The 9,103-nt window shown below is 41.4% G+C and overlaps 1 protein-coding gene across 1 annotated transcript; it reads right to left on the reverse strand.

Moving 5' to 3' along the window:
• Positions 1 to 2,967: 2,967 nt before the first annotated feature.
• Positions 2,968 to 5,662, reverse strand: LOC130706287 (melanoma antigen preferentially expressed in tumors-like). Its single transcript, XM_057537674.1, has 3 exons — positions 5,373 to 5,662; positions 4,316 to 4,918; positions 2,968 to 3,481 (listed from the first exon to the last, which is right to left on the reverse strand). Exons 1-3 carry the CDS (start codon positions 5,660 to 5,662, stop codon positions 2,968 to 2,970), a joined length of 1,407 nt encoding a protein of 468 aa, XP_057393657.1.
• Positions 5,663 to 9,103: the final 3,441 nt, after the last annotated feature.

Raw genomic sequence — 9,103 nt, forward strand, 5'->3', positions numbered from 1 at the left:
GGGCTGGTTATACCTCCAGCTTCACTCCTTTTTTTTCTCAAGATTGCTTTGGCAATTTGGGGTCTTTTGTGGTTCCGTATGAATTTTTGGATTCTTGGTTCTAGTTCTGTCAAAAAAGGCATGGGTATATGGTAGGGATTGCATTAAATCTGTAGATTGCTTTGGGAAGTATGGACATTTTAACAATATTAATTCTTCCAATCCAACAGCATGGGATATCTTTCCATTTCTTTGTTCATCTTCAGTTTCCTGCATCAGTGTTTCATAGTTTTCAGATAGGGCTTTCACCTCCCTGGTTAGGTTTACTCCTAGGTGTTTTATTCTTTTCAATGTGATTTTAAACGGAGTTATAAAAAAAAAAACTTTCTGTTTGTGATATTTCTTTATTAGTGTATAGAGATGCAACAGATTTTTGTATTTTAATCTTGGATCCTGAAAGTTTGCTGAATTCATTCATTAGTTCTAATAGTTTTTGGGTGGAGGCTTTAGAACTTTCTATACAAAGTATCATGTCATCCGCAAAGAGTAACGGTTTTACCTTTTCCCTTCCAGTGTGGGTACCTTTTCTTTTTTCGCCTGATTGCTGTGGTTAGGACTTCCAATACTATGTTAAATATAAGTGGTGAGAGTGGGCATCCTTGCCTTGCTCCTGAATTTAGTGGAAAGTCTTTCAGCTTTTCGCCATTCACTATGATGTTGGCTGTGGGTTTGTCGTAAATGCCCTTATCATGTTGAGACATGTTCCCTCTATACACACTTTGTTGAGAGTTGTTGTCATGAATGGATGTTCAATTGTGTCAAAAGCTTTTCCTGCGTCTATTGAGATAATCATGTGATTTTTATCTTTCCTTTTGTTAATGTGGTGTCTCACACTGATTGATTTGCAAATGTTGAATCATCCTTGTGACCCTGGAATAGATCCTACGTGATTTATGGTGTATGGTCCTTTTGATATATTGTTGGATTTGTTTTGCTAATATTTTGTCCAGGACCTTTTCATTTGTATTCATCAAAGATATTGCCCTCTCATTTCCTTTTTCTGTAGTGTCTTTGTCTGGTTTTGGTGTCAGGGTATTGGTGGCCTTGTTGCATTCTTATTTTATGATGTCTTTGAAATGCCATGTGTTATCATTTCAACAAAGCAACAACATATACAATTCATTTAACCTGTTTGTCTTTCTAAGTCAGAAATGCAGTAACAAAATGGAGGTAAGAACAGGTTATTAACTATTTTTATTAATTATTAATTTTTACATTATTTTCTCTGTTTTTGAAATGCAGTTTATCACTTCAACGTGTAAGCAATAAGAAAAAATAATTGTAAAAACTTTTTTACTGAGTCTTTAAAATGTGTGCGTTATCATTTCAACAAGGAAACAGTGTAAACATCATTCATTACTTTTACATTCTTCTTTCTTACTAAGTCTTTAAACTGCAATCTGTTTTCATTTCAACAAGGAAAACGCAAACTCTTTTCATTTCAACAAGGAAACACTATACACAAAATACTAATTATTTTTCCATTCTTTTCTGTTATCAGATCGTTGACATTTTCTATGTTACCATTTCAACATATAAACAGTAGGAACAACCTATTAATTAACTTTATTTTCTCTCAGTTAGTCTTTGAAACGCAATGTTTTATCACGTTGACACGTAAAGATATAAACAGGTAATTATTATAACATTTTTCTTACTAAGTCTTTGAAATGCAATGCTATCATTTTAACAAGTAAGGATATAAAGAATTTAATTTACATTCTTTTATCTGTACTGCCTTTGATATGCAGTATGTTATCATTTCAACATGTAAACAATACACGTAAATTATCAATTAGTTATTCTACACCCTTTGTTTCCTACTAACTCTTGGATACACAGTGTGCATTCAACACCTAGGGTACATCACATTTGAGAGTAGCCAAATTTCTAGAGTTCAGAAGCCACATATGGTTAGTGTGCACCATACCGAGCAGTGCAACTCTAGTGGAAGAGCAGAGGGAGCAAATACATATGCAACCATGTGTACCATGAAGGAAATATACATGGTACATTAAGAAAAAGCAGCAGCAGAATAAATCTACTTAAATGGGGAAGTAAGAGAAAACCTATCTGAGGAGGTAACATGTAAGCCATGACCTGAGGCCTGAGCAGCTATCCAACAGCATAAAAAGGCCAACATCATTTGAGCAGACTATATAAGGGGAAAAAGTGAAAAAAATACTGTGTTATGTGGGGATAAATAATTTCCCAAGTCCTCTAAGAAAGAGTAGAGAAACTGATAAATCATAGGAATGTCTACACTCTGAGTGAGATCAGGGACTTTATCTTTCTTAGCACCTGGAAATGTACCTAGATCATAACAGATACTTGGTGAATGTGTGTGGAATAAGGAATAACTGAGCCAGGGGTCTGAGACCTGGGAAATCAGGCAGCAGTATGCTGATGAAGATACCAGTAGGTAGTGGGCATACTTTGTTTGTTTCCTTTTAGTTGCATGTGGTTTCTCACAGGCCACCTGAGGTAATCAGAAACACAAGAAGTTTGCAGGTCCCTAGAGGGTAAAATTATTCAACAACTACCACCTCTAGGAAGAGTCTCAATTGATCTGACTTGTGTCAAGTGCCCATAAATGGATAAGTGAACCAATCAGTGTGGATAAGGAAATGATGTACCATGACTGGGTCAGCTTACGTCACATACCCAACACTCTGGTTAGTAACCAGAAGACGAAGAGGGCAGTGGCCAAGAGATCCAGAGGACCTTTCAAATTCCTGCATTTCCTTTTAAAAGTTCCTCTTTTATAGAGATCAGTTTACATATCCAGTGTTCCTAACCCCAGTTTCCTAGAACAGTAGAACTTTACATATGTGTCTCTACAAACTTGGGTTTCAGGTGAGAAAAAAAAAAACTGAACGCTTTAATGGCCACACATCAGTGTTGAAACACCTCCTTGTACTGTGGACATCACTTTGAACAAGTGGTCCAGGTCATGTCGTCCCGCTGTGCCCCGTGCAGCACCGCCTCCAACTGAGCCTGGACTTCAGCAAGTTTCTGTCGGTCCAAATTCTCATGAAAATTCCATTCCTCGTAGCAATGGACAGGGACAGGATAAATCACGTACTTCAGCTTCATCAAGGATGTCAAGTGCTGCAGAAGGCTCTTGAGCACAGGCATCGTAATGGGATTGAAGGCAAAGCTAAGGACACAGAGGTGGGTACAGTGGCTCAGGGCTGGGAGGACGGCAGAGAGAGTAGAATCAGTTATCATACAATTATTTATCTCCAGATGTCGCAGGGTGCTTGAGACCTTCTCCAGCAGAGTCTGGAAGGGCTCATAAACCTCTGAGAAGATCTGGTTGTTACTGAGACTCAATACCCTTAGGTGGGTGGCCTGAGAGCTCTGGGACAGGACAGTGACATCTCCGTTAGAAAGGCTACAGAAAGGTAGATACAGTGTATCCAACTGAGGTGGCACAACTCTAAAGAGAGAAAAAAGTAAGATTATTTCAGAAGTATGAGGGCAATGAGCCCCAAATTACAGGTACCTAAGGCTCTAGAATAAACTACTGTGTTCATGGTTTGCAATAGCTGGTTAACAATGTGGACTTTGGGATCAGACTTCATAGATTTGTGACCCTGAGAAAGTTACTTTACCACTCTGAGGTACAGGGTTTTAATCTTGAAAATGTGCACAGCAGTAATTATTATACAGAAGTGCGGGAAAGATTAAGTGAAGAAATTGCATGCACTTAGTATATACGACATAATCAGTGTTGGATCTGATTCACTAATTTGGCGAGGATGGGTCTGGGAAAGCAGCCAACTGAGGGTTTCCTCTGACTAGTTCCCAGATGACAAGCTCTCAGTTCAGGGTCTAAGCCTTGGGGAAAATACAGGAGCAAAATTATCTGGCAGTGTTAACTATTGGGGCCCATCCATGGGCATGTGCATTAGTCCTATAGCTTAATGTTTCTCCATCTGAATGCCTCCCCTTCCTCTCTAGAGAGCTGTAAAGTCCAATAGGAGAAGGACTGAGTCTTTTTCACCAATATATTTACAGACTTATTATAGTGTCTGCCCACGGCCACTGAATGAATGAATGAATGAATGAGCACAGCTTCCTTTTCTAACCTCATCTGCTGCTCACCATAAGGTAGCCCTCTCTCCCCCGGCTAGGTTCAAACTCCCAGCAGTGCCTATGCTGAGGCAAAAGGAGAAATGGGCTACAAGGAGCTTAGGAAGATCCAAGCATGGTCTCTTCTGTCTTAACAATGAGGTGTTCAGGGAACCCAGGTTCTTCCCCACCCCCTCACCTGAGCAGTGTGTGCAGTTGATCTGTGAGGCAGAAGAAAGTCAAGCTGAGCTCCTGGAGATTGTCCAGCTGCCCAAGCCAGAAGAGAAAAGATCTGAAGCTCCTTCTCTTATAGGATTTAAAGGGGATGTTACACAGAGTCAGGCTGTTCAGGTGGATCATCCGAGCCAAAAGGGTGACGACTTCACTCAGATTAGCCTGATCCATTTCCAGGTGCTCAATGCACCCCAGATCCAGAAACTGCAGGATACTTTTGAGGGCAGACATTCTATGGATTCGCAAACCTCTGCAGCAGAGGTGCAAGGACCCAAAGTTCTGCTGAACTTTACTACAAAGCAAAGAGAGGAATTGCTCTGTTCTCACGGTACTATTGAGGGAAATATCCACTAGTAATTCCATGGGTTCCTGAGCTGAATGAGGCTCAGACCCAGAATTACCAATCCCGAGGCACCTGACACTATGCTGAGCGTCTTCTATATAAAAGATAGAGCGCTGAGAGTAAATGCATGACTGAAGACAGAAAGGGAATGTGGTCCCAATCTCAGAGCATATTGTCTCACAGTCCAGGTCAGGCCTTAAATCTAGGATCCTCAGTTTGGGCCCCCTGTAAGGAAAGGAAGAGACAGAACACATGAGAGATAGCTGATTTTAATATAACCCAGCAAGATCAATGATGAGAAGCAGGGACAGAACACTTTAACCCTGGTTTTCACTTCACTGCCAGTCACCAAGAAGTTCTTGCCACACAAATGCAGCGTCTTTCATCCTTTCCCCACCCCCTCCTTCACCTCCGGGCTTTCCCTGTCTCAATGCCCATATTCCACTTCTGTGTAATCGCACTCAGATCCATTCATAGTGTCCTCAAACACCTCTGTTCTATAATCAACTCTATAAGGCAATAGAGTCCCGAAGGTGACCCCAAGTGCTGACCGACAGCTCTGCAAAGACTGCAGTATTCACCATTGGCTACTGTTGGGAGACGGTTAGGTATCCCCCTGCCCCAGGCTACAGCATACCCTCCTGCTGACTCCCTGTGTCTCTACTGGTCATAGTCTTACCAAGAGGAAGAGTTCTGGGCAGGGAGGATCTGCAGACCATCAATCATGGCTTCCAAGATGTCATAGGATGACTCTCGTGTGTTCAATGACCCAATATGGAGACAGCGAAAAGGCCAAACCTGCACCATTGCCTTTAGCACCGTCTTATGCCCACCCAAGAAGGCAGCATTGAACAATGGAACAAAGAGGTCTCTTGGGATTTCGTCCAGGGCATGGATAGCTGCAGGCTCATTATTCAGCAGACTCTTTGCAGCAAGCTCTAGGAGTGTGACTGTGGTCTTTTGGTCCATCTTCAAAAACCTGCTTCAGAGTAGAGAGTATTTAGAAATCCTGAGAAGATATCTAGAGTCACTTGTTTGCTTCCAGGGTTAGCTATGGACAAAATACTTATTGAATAAGTATGTGGTGAATCATAGGGCCAACTCAAGTGACCTCTACTATAGGACTAGAAAGAAAATGGACTTGTGTGTATATTTAATTATATATGTGTACACACACGTGTGCGTGCACACACACACACACACACACTTGAGATAAAATGCCATTAGAAATCAGAGGTCAGTTAGCAGAAGACAATGCTGACCACCTAGCTGCCTTCCTCAAATTATTTCCTCCTGAGGAGCTTCAAGATGGCAGAAGAGTAAGACGCGGAGATCACCTTCCTCCCCACAAATACATCAGAAATACATCTACATGTGGAACAACTCCTACAGAACACCTACTGAACACTGGCAGAAGACCTCAGACCTCCCAATAGGCAAGAAACTCCCCAAGGACCTGGGTAGGGTAAAAGAAAAAAGAAAAAACAGAGACAAAAGAATAGGGACGGGACCTGCACCAGTGGGAGGGAGCTGTGAAGGAGGAAAGGTTTCCACACACTAGGAAGCCCCTTCGTGGGCGGAGACTGCAGGTGGTGAAGAGGGGAGCTTCGGAGCCACGGAGGAGAGTGCCGCAACAGGGGTGCGGAGGGCAAAGCGGGGAGATTCCCACACGAAGGATCTGTGCCGACCAGCACTCACCAGCCCGAGAGGCTTGTCTGCTCACCCGCCGGGATGGGTGGGGGCTGGGAGCTGAGGCTCGGGCTTCGGAGGTCGGATCCCAGGGAGAGGACTGGGGTTCGATGCGTGAACACAGCCTGAAGGGGGCTAGTGCACCACGGCTAGCCGGGAGGGAGTCCGGGAAAAAGTCTGGAGCTGCCGAAGAGACAAGAGACTGTCTTGCCTCTTTGTTTCCTGGTGCGCGAGGAGAGGGGATTAAGAGCGCTGCTTAAAGGAGCTCCAGAGAAGGGCGCGAGGAAATAGTTAATCAAGTCCAGGAAGCACAGAGAGTCCCATACAGGATAAATCCAAGGAGAAACACGCCAAGACACATATTAATCAAACTATCAAAGATTAAACACAAAGAACAAATATTAAAAGCCGCAAGGGAAAAACGACAAGTAACACATAAGGGAATCCCCATAAGGGCAACAGCTGATCTTCCAGCAGAAACTCTGCAAGCCAGAAGGGAGTGGAAGGACATATTTAAAGTGATGAAAGAGAAAAACCTACAACCAAGATTACTCTACCCAGCAAGGATCACATTCAGATTTGATGGAGAAATTAAAAGCTTTACAGACAAGCAAAAGCTAAGAGAATTCACCACCACCAAACCAGCTTTACAACAAACGCGAAAGGAACTTCTCTCGGCAAGAAACACAAGAGAAGGAAAAGACCTACACTAAAAAAACCCAAAGCAATTAGCAAAATGATAACAGGAACATACATATCGATAATTACCTTAAATGTAAATGGATTAAATGCTCCAACCAAAAGACATAGATTGGCTGAATGGATACAAACACAAGACCTATATATATGCTGTCTACAAGAGACCCACTTCAGACCTAGGGACACATACAGACTGAAAGTGAGGGGATGGAAAAAGATATTCCATGCAAATGGAAATCGAAAGAAAGCTGGAGTAGCAATTCTCATATCAGACAAAATAGACTTTAAAACAAAGACTATTACAAGAGACAAAGAAGGACACTACATAATGATCAAGGGATCAATCCAAGAAGAAGATATAACAATTGTAAATATTTACGCACCCAACATAGGAGCACCTCACTACATAAGGCAAATACTAACAGCCATAAAAGGGGAAATCAACAGTAACACAATCATAGTAGGGGACTTTAACACCCCTTTCACCAATGGACAGATCATCCAAAATGAAAGTAAATAAGGAAACACAAGCTTTAAATGATGCATGAAATAAGATGGACTTAATTGATATTTATAGGACATTCCACCCAAAAACAACAGAATACACATTCTTCTCAAGTGCTCATGCAACATTCTCCAGGATAGATCATATCTTGTGTCACAAATCACGCCTTGGTAAATTTAAGAAAATTAAAATCGTATCAAGTATCTTTTTCCACCACAACGCTATGAGACTAGACATCAATTACAGGAAAAACTCTGTAAGAAATACAAACACATGGAGGCTAAACAATACACTACGAAATAACCAGGAGATCACTGAAGAAATCAAAGAGGAAATCAAAAAATACCTACAAACAAATGAAAATGAAAACACGACGACCCCAAACCTATGGGATGCAGCAAAAGCAGTTCTACGAGGGAAACTTACAGTAATACAATCCTACCTCAAGAAACAAGAACCATCTCAAATAAACAACCTAACCTTACACACAAAGCAATTAGAAAATGAGGAACAAAAAGACCCCACACTTAGCAGAAGGAAAGAAATCAGAAAGGTCAGATCAGAAATAAGTGAAAAAGAGATGAAGGAAACAATAGCAAAGATCAATAAAACTAAAAGCTGGTTCTTTGAGAAGATAAAGAAAATTGATAAACCATTAGCCAGACTCATCAAGAAAAAAAGGGAGAAGACTCAAGTCAATAGAATTAGAAATGAAAAAGGAGAAGTAACAACTGACACTGCAGAAATACAAAGGATCATGAGAGATTACTACAAGCAACTCTATGCCAATAAAATGGACAAGCTGGAAGAATTGGACAAATTCTTAGAAAAGCACAACCTTCCGAGACTGAACCAGGAACAAATAGAAAATATGAACAGACCAATCACAGGCACTGAAATTGAAGCTGTGATTAAAAGTCTTCCAACAAACTAAAGCCCAGGACCAGATGGCTTCACAGGCGAATTCTATCAAACATTTAGAGAAGAGCTAACACCTATCCTTCTCAAACTCTTCCAAAATATAGCAGCGGGAGGAACACTCCCACACTCATTCTACGAGGCCACCATCACTCTGATAGCAAAACCAGACAAAGATGTCACAAAGGAAGAAAACTACAGGCCAATATCACTGATAAACACAGATGCAAAAATCCTCAACAAAATCCTAGCAAACAGATTCCAACAGCACATTAAAAGGATCATACATTATGACCAAGTGGCGTTTATCCCAGGAGTGCAAGGATGCTTCAGTATACGCAAATCAATCAACGTGATGCACCATATTAAAAAACTGAAGGAGAAAACCCATATGATCATCTCAATAGATGCAGAGAAAGCTTTCGACAAACTTCAACACCCATTTATGATAAAAACCCTCCAGAAAGTAGGCATAGAAGGAATCTTCCTCAACATAATAAAGGCCATGTATGAGAAACCCACAGCCAACGTCGTCCTCAATGATGCAAAACTGAAACCATTTCCACTAAGATCGGGAAGAAGACAAGGTTGCCCACTCT

This window comes from Balaenoptera acutorostrata, chromosome X, assembly GCF_949987535.1.
Source record: "Balaenoptera acutorostrata chromosome X, mBalAcu1.1, whole genome shotgun sequence".
NCBI lineage: Eukaryota > Metazoa > Chordata > Mammalia > Artiodactyla > Balaenopteridae > Balaenoptera > Balaenoptera acutorostrata.